The sequence below is a fragment of the Garra rufa genome, chromosome 17, assembly GCF_049309525.1.
Source record: "Garra rufa chromosome 17, GarRuf1.0, whole genome shotgun sequence".
Classification (NCBI taxonomy): domain Eukaryota; kingdom Metazoa; phylum Chordata; class Actinopteri; order Cypriniformes; family Cyprinidae; genus Garra; species Garra rufa.
In genome coordinates, this window is record NC_133377.1 from 2,142,979 (window position 1) to 2,162,724 (window position 19,746).

The 19,746-nt window shown below is 35.7% G+C and overlaps 1 protein-coding gene across 1 annotated transcript; it reads left to right on the forward strand.

The window, feature by feature from the left end:
* The first annotated feature begins 8,727 nt into the window (after positions 1 to 8,727).
* Positions 8,728 to 18,898, forward strand: trappc3 (trafficking protein particle complex subunit 3). Its single transcript, XM_073822251.1, has 5 exons — positions 8,728 to 8,882; positions 10,859 to 10,956; positions 13,918 to 14,017; positions 18,210 to 18,392; positions 18,467 to 18,898. Exons 1-5 carry the CDS (start codon positions 8,841 to 8,843, stop codon positions 18,584 to 18,586), a joined length of 543 nt encoding a protein of 180 aa, XP_073678352.1. The 5' UTR covers positions 8,728 to 8,840; the 3' UTR covers positions 18,587 to 18,898.
* The last annotated feature ends 848 nt before the right edge of the window (positions 18,899 to 19,746 follow it).

Here is a 19,746-nt window from a genome sequence, read left to right on the forward strand (position 1 = left end):
AGTCAGGAAAGGGCTATAAAACCATATCTAAATGTTTTGAAGTTCCAGTGGCTACACTGCAAAGTATTATTAAAAAATACAACCGCCAAGGCCATCCTGATGAATCTGGGCTCTGCTGGTGGCAATATTTATTTTATATCCTATATGTGTGTACTGTGTATATTTATTATACATGTATATATTAAGGAAAAATATTTTAGATGTATATAAAAATATTTATTTTGGATGTGATTAATTGAGATTATTCATTTGACAGCCCTAAAAAAACAAAACTGTGAGATGTATAGGTAAAAAAATCAGAATTGCAAGATACAAACTTGAAGATTAGACTTGTTCTGAGCTTATTCACAGTTTACATCTCACATTTCGGACCTTTTCATCAAAATTTGTTTACGAGTTTATCTCATAACTCTTGTCTGCAACAAATAAAAAAAAAATAAAAAAGATTTTTTGTCTTATATTTCTGAGTTTTTCTCTCAATTTCAAGTGTGTATCTCACAATTCAGACATTTCTTCTCAGAACTGAAGTTTATATCTCAGACATTACGTGATTCTTAGAATTGTGACAAAAAGAAAGTCTGAACTGTGAAATAAAAAGTCACAATTACCTTTTTTTAAATTCTGTTGTGGAAACAGGCTTTCATAACATCCTCCCTCCAGAACAAATTTATGTTCCTGCTGAGAATCAAGCATCATTTTTGTCTGTGCATGAGCAAAAATGCAATTATTAGTGAATGACACTGACATTTACTAGGGCAGAATGCGTCTAAACCAAGTTAAGTTAGTTATCCTATAAAGCTTATCAAATGTATATATTAAACTGCACTTTAAGGACACGTGGTTCTAGAACTCCCACGGTTCAGAGACCATGTGGGCTGCGGTCACAGCACTGTATCGCTTATCCACTTGTCCAAACAAGGCCAAACCCTCACTTCAAGCGTCCCCCTGGAATATATTGTGTTTATTCTGAGATTTCTCACCCTAAATTTTCAGCCGGTCAGGTCTGGGCGCTGGTCCGAAACGAACTAAGTTAGAAAATGTAAGCACATTATCGTAATGCTCTGCCATTTAGAACTGCCTACGATTAGATCAAAGCCCTGAAGCAGTGGGAGATGGTTTGCAATCTTAGATATAATTTAATTTACCGGCAAGTTTGTAATATGTATAACTTCTCCTGTGAGCACTTTATATATGGGATTATTGTATTATTCAGTTTTACCATCACAGGAATAAATTACAGTTTCAAATATGTTAAACTAGAAACGTAGCTTGGCTATAGTTTACAGACTGTAAATTATGAGTAGCTTTAAAAAAGTACAAGTAGTAGCTTCCCCAGCACTGACGACTTTCTAACAGTCATCACATTATAATTCTCTTTTATGTTCTATCACTTCCTATGAAGTTAACTTTGTACTCATTCTGCCCTCTTAACATTGCACAATATAAAAATCATATCTACAAACAGTGTGTGAGATAGGTTTACTCATGTAGGCCGTGACCGTCAAAACTTTCCCTGGCAAGCGTTCTTTGATAGGAAGCCTGACTAAGGTCTGCACGGTGTTCAGTCCTCCTACTCAAAACACTGGTTGCCATGGAGCCTCAGCTGTGGAGTCTACCCCATCCGCTGCTTTCTTTGACGCTCTCTCTCCTTCTGTGCTTTCTAATTTCCTCATGGCACTGGTCACCCTCCCCTGCTGGAGGCTGCGATTTTGTAGTGTGATATTCCCTTTTCAGCACTCTCTCTGTTACTCTAAAATCAGCCAGCGTAATACAGACATCACAGTCCTCTCCCAAACAGATGGTCTCATATTCAGAAAAGGCACTGTTCCTGGACCAAAGATTAAAGATGCTGCTGTGTGATTAGAGCTGTGTGAGTTCTTTGAAACTCTAGCATAAGAGCTTTGCTATATGTATGTAGTTTAAAGGGATAGTTCACCTCAAAATCTATTTAGTCATTCCACATCTTTATGACTTTTGTAGGAGATATTTAAAAAAAAAAAGTCTTCCTTTTTGTTCCGCAGAAGAATGCACCAATTACATGATATTTAGAATGACATCAGTAAATCATGACAGGATGTTCCTTTTCAAGTGTAACTTTTAGCTCAGCTTCATTTGCAAAAACTACAAAAAAGGCCATCCAAAGATTAGCTCCCTAAGGGGTGTAAACATTGTGCTATCCAACATTGTTCAGTTTGTTTGAGCATCTCAACCAGCTTGACACAAGAACATTAGCTCAACTAGCGGCATGAGTCTGAGGCGAGACTAACCAATTGCAGACAATTTCTGGAAAACTTACAGTATTTAAAGGGGTCATGAACTGCTTTTGTTATTTATTTTGTTCTGTTCTCTGAGGGCCACTTATGATGTTATCAAGATTTTTACATCAAATAACAAAATATTTTAATAGTAGTAAGCTGTTTTATGTCCCTGATCAGAATGCTATGTTTGAATAGGCGTGGGGATTTGTAGACTCAAAAGTAAACGCACACTGGTATGATTAGTTAACAGTTGTGTATGTTTGACAGCCTACATTCCTCATAGATGGACACTGCTGTGATTTAGGTCAAAAACAAATAAATACTTAATACAATAGTGACCACATAATAAAAACAGTTACCCACACTTGTGTGGTGCGACATTACTGTCAGATCCAATATAGTCTGCACATTATCTTTCTGAAAATTCTGCGACGAATTGTGCCTTGTTTGTAAACGAATCCTTAGTAAAATGAAGTGAACAAAGGACAAACTTCTTATTGACGTGGTCTGGAACTTCATTAACCAACCTGGTCTCATGACAAAAACGTACCTATGGGAACCTTTTCGCAAAATAAGTACCGCCATGTACGTTTCCTGATATATTCGATGTCAAATGTCCACTGGATGGCGCTAAGAGAGTGTTTGTTTCCCCCCCCAGAACAAATAAATGTACATATGGTACGTTTTATGTGAAGTTGGTTTTGTAAGTGTCACCGCAGTTCTTTGCAATTCTGGTCGGCTGAGCTACTGAGAAAGCTTGCTACGTCCGGAAAGTGAAACATATAGAGCTGTAATCATAACTGTGTACGAAAACGATTACCAGTGCTCGCTGTTTTACCGCCTCTAGTGTTCATTTCTGTTGGAAGCTGCAGTGATATGTACTTATTAGTAGGGATTTTTTTTAGCAGTTCTGATTTGAAATGTCCGTTAAGTTTCGCTATAACTCCAATGCTCAGTGACATTTAAAAATAAACCATTTGCACTTCACCTAAACCTACCCATTGATGAACAAAATGTGTGAACAAAAGCTAATGTGACTTAAAAACGTAATCGCAAGCATGCCGTTTTAGCTTGTTTTTCTATCATCTTTTAGCTCTTTCATCACGAGTCATGTTTTTTACGGGATTCGTACCCAAAGATTCCGGATCCTAAGTCCAATTCTGGTCGGCTGAGCTACTGAGAAAGCTTGTTACGTCCGGAAAGTGAAACATATAGAGCTGTAATCATAACTGTGTATGAAAATGATTACCAATGCTCGCTGTTTTACTGCCTCTAGTGTTCATTTCTGTTGAAAGCTGCAGTGATATGTGCTTATTAGTAGGGATGGGTATCGCTTACATTTTATCGATACTGATACCGTTATCGATACTGTTATCGATACTATTTGGTGTCGTCATTTTTGGTGCCATCAGTCTGAAGTTCTGGCTACGTGAGACTAGGTACAACATAACAGTGAGTAAATAATGACAGAATTTAAATTTTTGGGTGAACTATCCCTTTAATTCGTGGATTTGAGGGGGCTTAAAAAGGCCCCAAAGCCAAAAGCCATCACAAACCTTAACATCTTGAACAGTTTTATCACGGGTAATGCAAAATGTTTCAATACAATCATTTCAGACAAATGTAATTTATGCAATATTTCAAACATTTAACCCATGGGAGAAAATCAACCTTTCGCAACAGTTTAAAATGAGCTTAATTCCATGCAAAAAATGCAGATTTGGCAACCCTGGGTCCAACACAAGCTGCAGAAATCAGATTTAACTGATCATGGGTCAAGACAAGAGTATGGAGAGATGACTTGCAAATCATTTGCCATTAACATTTAAGTATACGGAGATAAAACAAAGTTTTGATAACAGTATAGTTTGTCCTAAAGCTTATCAGTAGTCTGGTATTGACCCAATTACATACTGGTCCAAAAAAATACCAGTTCTCGGTACCCATTCTTACTTATTGGTACGTATTTCGCATCTTGCAAAAAACTTTCCAGAGGTACATTTTCGTCATGAGACCAGGCAGTCATTAACACTTAAAAATAAAGTTCATTCACTCTTTCCTAAAGTTGGGATCAAAATAATAGCAATGCAAAGACTCTCAGAGTGTTTTTCCACAATTTGGCACTGCAGAGCCTCTTGTTTGGTTTCTGTGTAAACCTGCATTTGCCTCTTTCGTTATTTACACTACATGCATGAATCGGTGGGTGGGGCTAAATAGGCAGTGATGTAGAAGCAGGCGTTGATCATCTTCTGCAGAGACAGTGTTTAGCCACAATATTAAGTGGCACATTCCGCAACCTGTCATTTTGGCAGATTGGCTTCAGTATAAGCTGTTTTTAGACTGACATGATGATTTTATACTACAATGGCCTCTTATATGTCAAAGGATTAAGGAAAGTTTGATTTCATAGTTCAGGACCTCTTTATAGTGTTGAAAGTGTCAAAAAGAATGTGGGTAGGACTTGTTTTGTGACTGAATGGAGGCAGATCTGAACGCAAGCTTGCTGTTGATTGTAAGAAAGGGGTGGCGTTTAAGCGGACTAAATGATTTGAGAGTCTGTCATTTCACCAGAAGATAAAGACATGAATGGATAAATTGTTCACAATCACATGCATATAGAAAATAGCCGGGTTTCAAAACAGGTGGCGTAAGCAACATCAAAAAAGCATAACTTCAAAAAAGCTTGAATAAATAAAGTCGATTATAGCGCTCTGCTATATTGGTTTGAATTTAAGAAGTGAAGCGTTGGAAGCATTACAAGATGCATTCATGCCAAAAAGCATAAATTCAATCTAAATTTTACACCTTGTACTTTTGCATATTATAGATTCAATCTGACAAGGCACAAGCCTCCTGCATAGAGTGAGAACCTGTTCGGTTTTCTGCTGATGTTTGCGCTTAAGAGACTGGATTTATTACACTGCCAGACGGATGCCAAATGATAACACATGAGAGAGGGCTATGATCCTGGCTCACCCTCACTGTAGCTAATGTAATAGGTGAGGACAGAGCAACTAACATTATCGAGTGTCCTGTTAGAAGCTAAAAAAGTACATTGAGGCCTTCTGAAGCAGCTCTTGTGTTTTTTCTTTTGGCCCTCTTATAGTGTGAAGACCAAAAATTGTGCAGTGCAAGGGTTTATACTTCAATCTTTGTGAAAAGTGGAACACATGACAAAGATATTTTGCACTCACAGCAGATTGTGTCTGTGGCAAGAGTGATATGAACATAATCTTAAACTCTTTCCTTACAATATTATGCCTAAAATTTGATTATCTCCCCATGCAAAGTGGCAACAGAACTTTTTTATTGTCTTTACTTTTTAAAATAGCACTGATGCTTACGAGTGCATTTCTACTTTTTGCAGTTATTATCAAGTATTATATAACTTAAAACAAAACCTGACAGGCACCTCATTGATTTTCAGACTGCCACTGGCTGCCCCGCAACTATTCCAGATCAAACTTTAGCCTGTAGCAACTGCTTTCCTTCAAAGCTGCAGTTTTAGAGATTGTTGTGAGAATATATCCTGTGAAATGAGGATAATACCTTTCCCCACGGCCAGATTGTACTGTTTCTGTGTTGCTTCTTTGCTAAGCAACATTCCAAGAAGTTCAGCCAGAGATCACTGACATATACAGTAGATGCACGCCGTGATGGGTGGACCAAGAAACATTACGGCAAAATGACTAATCAGTAGTCTGAGAAACGATTCATACAAGCCTTTAGAGCGCACAAATAATTCCACACAGACTAATAATTTGACTTTGTATATCATAATGCTGTCACTTATGATTTAAAAAGAGAAAGAATCCCAAACAAAGTACCACTTTACAATTTAAGCCAGCCTTTTCCGAACCTGGCTGAAATTCCCTGGGTATTTGGTGATGACATCCCAAATAGCTTCGGAATATTTATATATTGTGATATGACGTCTGCTACTTATGATCACACGAGTGGGCGCACATGCTACTAATATCATTTTGCTGGGTTTGCTGGTATTTACTCTGAGATTCTGCTGGTATTTGCTCTGAGTACATTAAGTTATTCCGAGTTTGTTCTGAGGAGCTTATCCATCATTTCCAGTCTGAACAGCGTGAGAAAGAAAACATCGGGAGAGAAAATGAGACAGCTGCTATTGAACAGGCAGAAACTGAATTTTTCTCCTCAAGCGAGATCAACTGACTCAGCACAGCGTGACATTAAGTGTTGTTGTCCAAATCTCAATTTTTGGAACTCTGCAAATAATCGTTTTAAGGAAATATCACACCGTTCTTCCTGCAGGATATGAATGCTGCTCGTTCTAATGTGCTCAGAGAGGATATTCTAAGACGATGGAAATGTACAATGGCTGCTGCCTAATTAATTTCCAATTATGGTACTTATAAATTCCAAAAGAACAAAAGAAATATTAGGCCATTAAATAGCTAAAATAGCTTCTGAGTATCTCAATAGATACAATAATGACCTACCTTGACCTACATTGAATTAAAACCTAGTCTTTATACTAAATTTAACCCTAAATGTAACTTTTTTTAACAGAAGTGGACATTTTAATGTTTTTACTATGCCAATGAGGTATTTTATAATGGTACACTTTAGAGTTTAAACTGTTTTAAACAGATATTAAATTCTGCTGCATTTTCATAGGAATATACATCTTATTTGTATCTTGAATTCATGATAACATCTCACTACATGACCTGTAAACTTACATGTTGTTGCACAGCCATCTAGTGGAAGAAGAATGAAGTGCTCCAGTTTCGCATCTGGAAGTACAAATAGAGAAGTATAGCTTTAGAACCCAAGAAGAAAATATTGTAATGGGTTCCCTCGGGTAATTCTGATGAGTTAAACAGTTGAGTTAGTTAAGGTGTTAAGGACTGGTCATCATTTATGAAGAAAAAGGTTTCTTATATGAAAGATTATGTAAAGTGAGTTGCATTATTATAAAATAGGCTGAACTACGACAGTGTGATCAGAAGCCCTAAAGTGATTTATTTTGTGATAATAATGAACAGCTCACTGTAGGCTTACTCCAAGGTTAACAAATAATTTAATTAATGCTTTGAGATAAATATGTTGTATTATCTTACTTGTAGATTGTCTACGCTAAGACGTCAATAGCAACATAAAAAACATTGGTCTAGCAACAAAATGAACACTATGTCAATTAAAATATCAACTTCTATGTTACCAGGTACTTTTATACCATACCTGACTAAAATATCTTGATACTATTATTGAACCGATACATGAAAATACCATAAAACAACAAAGAAAAGTAATTTAATAATAGATGACCCACATGGAATTTATAATTCATTATTTTATCCATTTAAAAAAAACATGAAATCTCTTACTTGATCAGTGAGCATGCCCTGCTTTTTGAGCATTTCCACCTTTAAAAAAATTGCATGCCATTGCCACCACACAATGATGGTTAAACCTACAGATATATATAGATCTTTGCAACATTGGGAATGAGCTAAGGTGGGAAATATGACCAAAATCATATTTCAATAGGAGTAATCAATCATCAATCGGCCATATTAGTGGCACTAAACGTAAACAATGCCACTGAACCGAACAAAACTTGCATATTTTGCTGATTATTGCTGGTGAAAATGGTCAATTATTGTCATGTTTTGGGCTGTACTAATCGGTCGGACCTAGAAAAACATTTGGAGTACAAAAACAAATCAAGGAGAAGTGTGCAAAAATCTGTCTGAGGAACAAAAGGCGTTTGTGGTTAGTCAAACTGAACATGGATTTACAGGGCAAGGATCTTGACAGCATGCATGTTTGTTCTCATCATTTTCAGTCAGGTAGGTGAAATATTAGGCTAATATCTTAATTAATACTGCTTGTACCTATCTTTACCACCTATTAACTTTAGTTTGTCAAAATATTGCCCTTTCCTGCTTATTTAGTCCATTTTATATATGATTTAGGAGCTTCCAGACCCCGTGGTTTAGACAACATAAATTAGCAGAATAACATATTTAGTAGTACATTAACCGTACAATCCATCCGAGTATCGCCAATATGGCCGCGCATCCAGGTAACTGACCAAATCGTAACTTAGGTGCAAACCTTCTATAGTCATTTTTGTTGTTTTATCTTTATAACAAACATGCATTAATTTTGTTAAAACGAGTTTTTAAACATAATAAACCCTAAAAAGAACTCAGTGCAGTACTCGCGCACTTTCACACACCCCTAGTGCACACGGAAAGCCGCCCTCTCTTACCTAATGGACATGGACATACTTGACTATACTACATGCCATACTACTATGACTCTAGCTCCATATTGTTGTGGACTGGTGATTAAATGCTATATAAACACACGGTCAATAACTCCATTAGGTTACAAGAAACACGTTCAACTGGTAGAACTACAGTTTGACTACAATACCCACAATCCAAAGCGAACCAACACTTCCGGTGAGTCAGCGGCGATTCAGGAAGTAAATCTATTACAGTGACAGGAACAACATCACGGGACACTCATTGCACTGAGCAGATTAATAAAATATTACCTGTAACCGATCTGTACACACCTGTAATATAAGACAACATGTCTAGGCAGTCGAACAGACCCTCGGACAGCAAGAAAATGGTAAGTGCGTGTTGTGTTTTCGCAGATCTAAGCTAAATCCTGGGCAGCTGGCTAACGTGCTATTATTATTATCATTGGATAAATATTTATTGCTTATTTAACCAGAGTTTGTAAATTTGCATGAAAATAAATATAGTGGACTATACGTGTTACCTAGACGTGCCTTAGTTTATTACTCTAGTCAAGGGATTTTGTTGCATAGACATTAGTTTAGTCTTTCCAGCAGTCATGGCTGGCGTTTGAATAAAATAAACTGCAAATGCAAATACTTAAAACAAATAATAATAATAATTTGAGGAAATTATAATGATAGATTGTTTAGAATGGTACATGTTTTCATAGCAGTGTGCATTATGTGTCATTTTGTTTTAGCACAAATATTGTGCTGGTTATGTGAAGCTTTGTTATATTCTCAACAGGGACTAAACAATACAGTAGTGAAAGTAGGAAAATGCGAATAGATGTATCCAGATGTCATGCAAGCGTTTGAAGAAATGACGTTTTGGCTACATTTTGACATGGTTGTCAAACACAACTGTTACATATGTTGTGCCGTGAGAGGGCGCTCAAGACCACTATGTTCCCTCATTCATTCAGAACTGAATATTACCAAAGACTAGGGACAACCCATGATGATACACTGTAGGACTGAGAGCCTGTAACATCCTATATAATGGAGTTCAAAAGTCTGAAATCATATTAAATGTCTGTTTTTTTTATTGACTCTGTGAAGTGTTATGCTTGTAAAAAAAGAAAAAACGTAATAATAGGAAGTTGTATTAATGTATAAAATGCATAATAGAAGCATTCAACTAGAGATCTCAGACTTTTGGACCCCACCAAAACATGCTGGTTTCCTGTTCTTACGAAATTCCCATTTTCCCATTTTAATACTCTATATAATTTATTTTTAATAATTAATTAAACAATTAATAGTTGTTGCTTAATTTAAAAAACAAACTGTTTCATTAAAAACATTACTGTTACATTTTGCTGTTAGCAAAAAAATAAATAAATACAAAGATTATCACCAGAAAAGCTTAGATCTACACTGCCAGTCAAACGTTTTTGAACAGCAAAATTTGTAATGTTTTTTTTTTTAAAGTCTCACCAAGCCTGCATTTATTTGATCCAAAGTACAGCAAAAACAGTACAATTTTGAAATATTTTTACTGATTAAAATAGCTGTTTTCTATTTGAATATATTTTTAAATTTATTCCTGTGATTTGAAAGCTGATTTTTTTTAGCATCATTACTCCAGTCAAATGATCCTTCAGAAATCATTCTAATATTCTGCTCAAACATATTTATTATTATTATTATTATTATTATATTATTATGTTGAAAACAGCTGAGTAGAATCTTTTCAGCATTTATCTGAAATAGAAATCTTTTGTAACATTATAAATGTCTTTATCATCACTTTTGATCAATTTAAAGCATCCTTGCTAAATAAAAGTATTAATTCAATGCCGATCTTTGGATCTTTTTATTCATCAACGAATCCTGAAAAAAATGTACTCAAATGTTTTAAATATTGATAATAATAAAAAATGTTTCTTGAACAGCGAATCAGAATATTAGATTGATTTCTGGAGGATCATGTGACACTGAAGACTGGAGTAATGATGCTGAAAATGTAGCTTTGATCATTAGGAATAAATGACATTTTTAAAATATATTTAAATAGAAATCAGTTATTTTAAATAGTTTTTGCTGTGCTTTGGATCAAATAAATGCAGGCTTGGTGAGCAGAAGAGACTTCTTTAAAAAACATTGAAAATCTTACTGTTCAAAATATTTTGACTTGTAGTGTATGCCATAGAGAGTTTTGTGCAATTATTGTTGATTCATTTTTTAAATTAGTATTATTTATTTATTTATTTGCAGTCTTTGTCAGTATCTCTCAGGTAAACATGGTGAATATTGTGAGTATGGTGGTAATTTTGGGCTGTCTTGTCTTTCTCTTGAACAGAATTCAGAGTTATTTACTCTCACGTATGGCGCCCTGGTCACTCAACTGTGTAAGGACTATGAAAATGACGAGGAAGTCAACAAACAACTGGATAAAATGTGAGTCTTCTTCTGTTTTTCTTCATTTCTCACCCTATTTATCCAATCTGGTCACATTAAATTGTATACAAATTAAGTCATTTGTTTTCTCTTCTTTAAGATAACCTTGGTAACCTTTTTTTTTAAGTTTGTGACTTTCCATTATTCATCATTTATTAGTGAAACAGAAGGGGTTTAGTGTGGATGTTGTATTGTCAATATTTGTGCTGGGTGTAGGCTGCTATATTAGGTGTGGTGATTGTGCCATCCAGTCTGCTGAAGTTGGGTTGGGTGGTATTGAGAGTGTGAAATGTGCCATTCTAGGTTTTTCAAGAGCTGTCCCTCTCCCCACCCAACTAAATGAATTGTGCAGCTGTAGGTTACACCCCTGGTTTTTCAGATGCGTGATTCTGTTCCACACTTGGCTATACTGCTTAAATTCATTTTCACTGTTAGAGTGGATCCAGATGAAAGAGATGGATGAGAGTGTTAATGGTGATTTTTTGTGTGTGTGTGTGTGTGTGTGTGTGTGTGTGTGTGTGGTACAACATGAGTTCACATCTCATGTTGTACTGCACTGATTACTACACAGCTGGTGGGTTGTGCAGCAGGAAAAACCACAGCAAATAAATAAATATATGTAACCATGCAGACTATTGTTCAAAAGTGTCTTATGTAAGGCTGCATTTTTTCAATCACAAATAAAGGGGAAAACTGATTCTATTACGATTTAAAATACATGTAATATATTTTAAAATGCAATTTATTCCTGTGATGCAAAGCTGAATTTTCACCGTCATTACTCCACTCTTCAGTGTCACATGATTCTTCATAAATCATTCTAATATGTTGATATGGTGGTCAAGAAAAATTTCTTCCTATTATTGTTTTTTAAAACGGCTGTGATGCTCAATAATTTAGCAGAAACTCTGATACTTTTTTCTTAGGATCTTTGGTGACTAGAACGCTCAAAAGAGCAGCTGACCCCAAGCTTTTGAAAAGTGCATAGTTGAAATCAATAGCCCTATCAAGTTTTCAAAAGAAAAGAGAAATATCTTCCATGTTAGATCAAAATCTCCAGCAATTTAGTGCAATTTATCTGTCACTTAGTGGAAGCTAGTCAAAATTAGGCAGATGCTAATGTACTCATCTTCAAAACCTTGAACTGAACTACACAAGGTAAGAAATTAAAATGCAGCGCACACTGTGTCGCACAATGTGTGTTAACCACAGTGTGTTTTTAGATATCAGTTATTTTCTTTGGTGTTAATTGCACTGAAATGTCACTTAGTACATTTACATGCACTTATTGAAATGTAGTTTTTAATATTTTTCTGCTCTAATGGCTGTCCATTTCTATGGAAGCCTGTTTGGCCACTGAATTAAAAATAGAAAAAGGGTAATTGTGACTTTATCTCACAATTCTGGCTTTTTTCTCACAGGTACGAGTTTACATCTTGCTATTCTGACTTTTTGATCAGAATTGTGGGATACAAACTCACAATTGGGAGTTATAAAGTCAGAATTGCAAGATATAAACTGCATTTCTATGAAAAAAAAGTCAGAATTGTGAGATATAAACTCGCAATTCTGTCTTTTTTCTCAGAATTGCTATCTCGCTATAGTTTATATCTCGCAATTGTGACTTTTTCTCAATTTCTGTGACTTTTTTTTTTTAATTCTGACTTTATAACTAAGTTGCAAGTTTATTTCGCAGTTCTGACTATAGAACACACAATTGCAAGTTACTTAGCCAGAATTGTGAGATATAAACTTATTTCTGAGAAAAAAAAAGTCACAACTGCGAAATCTAAACTCTTCTCAGAATTGTGTGATTAAATCTCACAATTGTGACTTTTTTTTTTTTCATCTCTTACTGTAACTCACAATTGCGAGTTTATCTTGCAATTCTGCCTTTTTTTCACGATTGCAAATTTATATCCCACAAATTCTGGCTTTATAACTCGCAATAGTGAGTTTATATAACGCAATTCTGAGAAAAAAAAAATCAGAATTGCAAGTTTGTATCATGCAATTCTGAGAAATTGTGGGATTTTTTATTTATTTTTTATTTTATTTTTTTTACTGAATTGCGTGATATAAACTCGCAGTTCCAAGTGAGGTCAGATATAAACTCGCAATTCTGAGAAAATATAAGTCTTTTTTCCCCTTGGAATTGGACTTTATATCTCAAAATTGCGAGTTTATATCTCACAATTCTAACTTTTTTTCGCAATTGCAAATTTATATTCTGCAATTCTGACTTTATAACTCACAATTTTGAGTTTATATAACGCAATTCTGAGAAAAAATCTGAATTGCAAGTTTGTATCATGCAATTCTGAGAAAAAAAAAGTCTGAATAGAATTTTTGGGGGATTTGGGATTGTGCAAATAACTATATTAATACATTTTTGTGTTTGAGTAAGTACGTATTTGTTGCTTTTATTTGTAGAAATATTTTGGTACTATGTTGGGTCGCCACTTGATGTCCAGTGTAAAAACCTGAGCCCTGAATCAAAACCAGTTGGGAAGCTCTGTTTTAAAGATTGTGGGAAAAGCAGTAAGGATGCATGGAAAGCCCTGAGATGCTCGGAGTCCAACGGTTGTGATTTAGAGAATCAGTGGGCAGCGTGTATTCTTTGGCTGAGTGGTCTTTTCATTTAAACCATGCCTTGAACTAATCCAGTAGTCCCACTGATATTGGGTTTGGCAACATGTCTGAAATACAATCTTTTTTCCTCTTGCTTCTTTAAAGCATCAAATATGATATAAGAAAAAGCAAGATTTGACTTTCTCTCCAGCCAACAGTTTGTATCTCTCCTTTCGAGTCCTTGAAGTTAAAGGGCTTCACTAAGACCTTCAAAGTAAAAAGAGATCATAGCTCTTATGATTGCGTTGGTGGGTGAAATGAGGGCAATTGAAAGCGTTCTGACAATGACACGGTTTCACAGTTTCCCTTCTCTTCTTCCATCCTTTCAAGGGGATACAAAATCGGAGTGCGTCTGATTGAGGACTTCTTGGCTCGGTCCAGCGTGGGGAGGTGTCACGATTTCCGAGAAACGGCCGATGTCATTGCAAAGGTAACGTGAGTACTTGGAGCCAATCAGAGCGCTTGCTGAGCCCTTCCCTTAGGCCAAGCGAGAGAGAGAATGAGAGAATCAGGAAGCAGGCAAGCATGTTAATGCGCAAGCAAGTGACTGGAATTTGAACTTCAACCTGCAGTAGCCCACATATTTTCTTAGCTTTCATCACATCTTTCTACCGTTTTTAATTTTTCAGAGTCACACAGCTTGAGAAACATCCGCGCTATGCTATCGCAAAGCCAACTGGCTGGCTGTTTGTGCGGTGTTAGAATGAACCGAGACACTCGTGTTCCTCTCAGCTTGTTTTCTTTGGTCTGAGAGAGCCACAGGCTGTGCTTTTTTCCGAAACGATGCACCTCACCCTAAGCGTATAGGGTTCAAACTGACAGGATTGACAGAGCGTTCTTCCCCTGTCTGTCACCTGTACATGCTTGCTTGGTCTCTGTCTGTCTCTTCTCAATTCTTCTTCTGTTTTCTCTGTCTTTCGGTCCTCACTTTTCTCCATGTGTGCCACGTTGTTAAATGTTAATCCAGAATGCTTAGGTTTGGTGGGACCCTGATCGGAATCCTAAACCTATGGGTCTTAAAACACTTTTTAATATTACAGTAATGAGTATAAATGTGAAGCATTTAGTTTAGTTGTTTATGGTTGCTCAGCATGCCAGAACTGGGAGCAGTGATATTGAATTCAAATGATGTGCGCTCACAGGTGTGTGTATTTTGGTTATTTTACAGCTTCACACAGAGCGCATCCAATCTGAATTTAGAATCAAAGCTATTTTAGCATGGTTTTACTTATTGTAAAGCTGTTTTTGCATTGATGTTTTAAGGATGCAGTCAAGGGATGCACAATATTAAAATTCTGTTCAGTATAAGCTAAATAATTGTTTTCCTTTTATTATTCATTCATTTTAATCTTGTCTTAAAAACTAAAAGAAATTGCTTTATATTTCCCACGCTCTGCAAATTTAGTTATGTTTGTAGACAATTGTAGTTATTATTTAAAATAGCTTTTATTTTTATATATATCTTTTGTTTTTATTTAAATTTTAGTTTAAGGTTTAGTAATTTTGTTATGTGCATTTGTCATTTTATTAGTTTAGTTATATATATATATTAGTTATATATATATATATATATATATACACATCCACACATACATACATACATACATACAGTGGCATGTGAAAGTTTAGGAACCCCTTGCAGAAAATGTAAATCATTTTAACAAAATAAGAGAGATCACACAAAATGCATGTTATTTTTTATTAAGTACTGTCCTGAGTAAGATATTTTACATAAAAGATGTTTACATATAGTCCACAAGATGTAAAAATAGCTGAAATTATTAAAATAACCCCCTTCAAAAGTTTGGAAATCCTTGGTTCTTAATACTGTGTGTGGTTACCTAGATAATCTACGACTGTTTTTTTTTTTTTTTGTGGTGGTTGTTCATGAGTCCCTTGTTTGTTCTGAACAGTTAAACTGAGTGCTGTTCTTCAGAAAAACCCTTCAGGACCTGCAGATTCTTTAGTTTTCCAGCATCTTTTCTTTTGCATATTTGAACCCTTTTCAGCACTGACTGTATGATTTTGAGATCCATCTTTTCACACCGAGAACATGCAAGTATCTTCTGTTGCTTCCGAAGGGCAGTACTAAATGGAAAAAAAAAATATATATATATATTAACAAAATAAGAACAATTTGGACATCTTCATCCTGTTCAAAGGTTTTCACCCCCCAGCTCTTAATGCATTGTATTTCATTCTGGAGTATCAGTGAATGTTTGAATCTTTTTTTTTTTTTAGTAGTTGTGTTTGAGTCCCTCAACAATTGTCCTTTTCTGAAGAACAGTGCTCAGTTTAACTGTTCAGAGCAAACAAGGGACTCATGAAAAACCATCGCAAAACAAAAAAACAATGTCGTAGATCATCCAGGTATCCAGACGCAGTGTTAAATGGATAATTCGCCCAATAATAAAAATTTGATGTTTATCTTCTTACCCCCAGGGCACCCAAGATGTAGGTGACTTTGTTTCTTCAGTAGAACACAAACAAAGATTTTTAACTCAAACTGTTGCAGTCTGTTAGTCATTTAATGGCAGTGAATGGGCACCAAACCTTTTAAAGTAAAAAAAAACAAGCACAGACAAATCCAAATTACACCCTGCGGCTTGTGACGATACATTGATGTCCTAAGACACAAAATGATCGTTTTTTGTGAGAAACTGAACAGTATTATATATCATTATTTACCTCTGATACACAGCAATATCCAACTGGCGCGTCCTGGGCGCAAGCTCAGCATCCGGTGCGTTGCATGTGCACTCTGGCGTAGTATATGCAAACACGGGAAGCGATCTGTCGCGTGTGTACGACACTCATTGTTTACACAGTGCACAGAGATTGTGGATATAGCGGCTATTCAAAATGCTAATTATTTGCACTTATCGTGATTGTTCAAACCGATTTAAAGCTGAAAGATTATATTTGCTTGTGTAAACTCATCTGGGACTGTTGTCTGTTCACCGATTCCCAGCTTCTGAGCCTGATCGCTTGAAGTTATGGTTGGGTGCTCTTCGGCTGGATATCAACACACCTATAAACTTAGTGAAAGTGTTGAGGATCTGCAGCGATCATTTTTCCCCTTCCGGCGTTTGCGTATACTGCACCAGAGCACGTACACGGGTAACGTGCCATTCACTGCCATTAAATGACTAACAGACTGCAACGGTTTGAGTTAAAAATCTTTGTTTGTGTTCTACTGAAGAAACAAAGACACCTACATCTTGGATGCCCTGGGGGTAAGCAGATAAACATAACATTTTCATTTTTCGGTGAACTATCACTTTAAGGACCAATGGTTCGCAAACTATTAAAGGGGGTTATTTTAATCATTTCAGCAGATTTTTGTCTTGTGGACTATATGTAAACATCTTTTGTGTAAAATATCTTACTGACAGTACTAAATAAAAAAAAGAACATGCATTTTGTATGATCTCTCTTATTTAGTTAAAATTATTCACATCACAGATTCTGCAAGGGGTTCCCAAACTTTCGCATGCCAATATCTAGTTTTAATAATGTTTAATTTATTATAAAAACAATTTTAAATAGTTCACAATAACAACACTGGCTCCAAGTGATTTTAGGCATCATAACATCATAATGTTTAGTATGCAAAATAAATATTCATTTTGAGATTTAATGACAAAAGTGATTTAAATGTAAAAAAAAAAAATGTGGAAATAAGCTACAAGTAAATATCCAATATCAACCGATACCAGTACCAAAATAATAATCTTATTTTCTAGTTTGTGTCCAGGTTTCTAAAGTAAAAAGAAAACATAGTCAAATCTGAAAAAAAACTTTCATTTTGATGTATTTCATTTATTGAATTATCTAAAATTGTTTATAGTTAAATGTTTTTTAATTATTTATAAATCATAAATGTTTTAGGGATGCACAATATTAAAATTCAAAAGTTCAGCATAATAAAATAATTGTTTATATTTGTTATTTGTTTATTTTATTATTGCCTAAAAAACTAAAATAAATTTTTAAATGGTTCAAGCTGTGTAATTTTAGTAGTATTTTAGTATTAAGACAGCTTTTATTTTTATATTTTTAGTTTTCATATTAATTTTAATTTAAGATTTAATAATACTGTTTTGTGCGTTTGTCATTTTATTAGTTTTAGGTTTTTTATATTTAAGTACAGGTTTAATTAATGTTTAATTTTTCATTTAGATTTTAATTTTAGTGATAGTAGTGCATTAACTTAATCTTGTTTAGTTTAGTTTGTTGTGGTTTTTAGTCTTTGTTTAATTTTTTTATAATAGTTAAATGGTTTTTAATTAACAAAATAATAATAATAATAATAATTAAATTTCCAGAAAAATCACATTGTTATATATTATGTTACCATGATGTAAAATGACCAAGGTCTTCTTATGACCCATCTTTACAATACTTTCATGAATTACATCCAAAGGCTTCATAATGTCTCTTCAAACCCATACTGTGCAGCTGTGCAAAAACCAAGTCAGTTCAGTGTCAGAGTCATGAATACAGCACCTAAAAAGAATGTGGCAGCTCTGCAGAATCACTTAATATGGCCTTGACATCATAGATATAGGCAAGCGAGTTAACATGAAGACTCAAGAGCCTTTTTGTCTTCACATCAACAGGTAGCCTTCAAGATGTACTTGGGTATCACCCCCAGCGTGACCAACTGGAGTCCTGCCGGAGATGAGTTCTCTCTTATCCTCGAAAGCAACCCCCTGGTGGACTTTGTAGAGCTTCCCGACAACCACAGCAATCTAGTGTACTCCAGCCTGCTCTGTGGAGTGCTGAGAGGAGCTCTTGAAATGGTGAAGACCATATTTGTGCTCAATTGATAACCTTCAATTACCATTCACACTAAAGTTATTTTTCTACTTTGCAGGTTCAAATGGCAGTGGATGTGCGATTCGCTCAGGATACACTAAGAGGTGACAATGTGACAGAAATTCGTATGAAGTTCATTAAAAGGATTGAGGAGAACCTGCCAGCTGGAGATGAATGAGACATTTGATCCAAGAGACTTTTTTATGTTGGATTGGGAACCATAAACTACTAGCCAATTGACTACCAATCCCCAAACATTGTAAGTATAGCAATGAGAGTTCAACATCGAGAAGATTTCTTTCAATGGGTCACAAAGGTTGACATGTTCTTTCCAACTGGTCCATGTTTTTTTTTATTTCAGGCAAGTCTCTTTTTGTAAAACAGTTTGTCTCTAGTGCATTTTTGTTATTTTTTTGCATTTAACGCATATATATGGCACAGAAGTTTTAATTTATTTAGTCAAGATTGAATAAATCATTAACTACCAACAACTGTGGCCAATCCCTTCATTTATCTGGTACTCAGTAGGCCTTTGACACAAATTAATATTTACTCAAAGTTGCAATAAAGCGCTTATTTGAGTAGACCATATCACACTGCTGTTTTAATGTCCATAGCGCTTGTATCGAAAACAAATTTAGATGGCTAATCTAAAACCAACATTTAAAGAAAGAGCCCCATGTTCGCCAAGAACAGAGCTGTAGTCTTGTGAGACGCACATGTTTTGTAGAGGGCCAATGGTGTTAAGGGGAGTCTGGGAGGGGTCTAGGTATGTAGATAATGGGACCTGTGTGCACCGAGCCTGTAGCAGGTCCTTCCACACGTATGTAATGAAGTGTCACGGCAGCCCCCATCGCCGTCTTCGACTTGTCGTGTACTGGCCCATGCATCGTGGGACTGTTATTCCTACAGCGCGGCAGCACGATGTGGTTAGAGTTAAACAACAATAACAAGGGCCTAATTCGTCTCAGATGTTTACTCAAGCAACGTGGAAGCAATCAGGGCCTGGAGGTTCACTGGTGCGTGTGCAGGACAGGGCTGTTTTGGGAGCCAGTGCGTTTTAATGGTGTAGCCGAGGGGTCACGGTTGTGCTGACCGGTGGGAAGGAGAAGGCCGTTCGCTAAAAGCCATTCATTTCTCTGTAGCAGCTCAAAGTTCAATCTTGACACCTGTTAATCGCCTTACGTCATGATCCAGGCTTCTTTTTCCAGAATTCCTCACCTCGTCAATTACAAATGGAAAGAAGTTTACTGCTTCTACTACTTCTTCCCATCAGCTAGTGTATGGATTCAGGTTTTTTTGGTTTTCCATATGATTTGATTCACATTGATGTGTTGA

Excerpts from the sequence above, each read along its gene's own strand:
- trappc3 (XM_073822251.1), top strand. The coding sequence starts at position 8,841 with ATGTCTAGGCAGTCGAACAGACCCTCGGACAGCAAGAAAATG. Across the intron at positions 8,883-10,858 it reads CCTCGGACAGCAAGAAAATG|AATTCAGAGTTATTTACTCT; the intron begins GTAAGTGCGTGT and ends TCTCTTGAACAG. Across the intron at positions 18,393-18,466 it reads TGAGAGGAGCTCTTGAAATG|GTTCAAATGGCAGTGGATGT; the intron begins GTGAAGACCATA and ends TCTACTTTGCAG.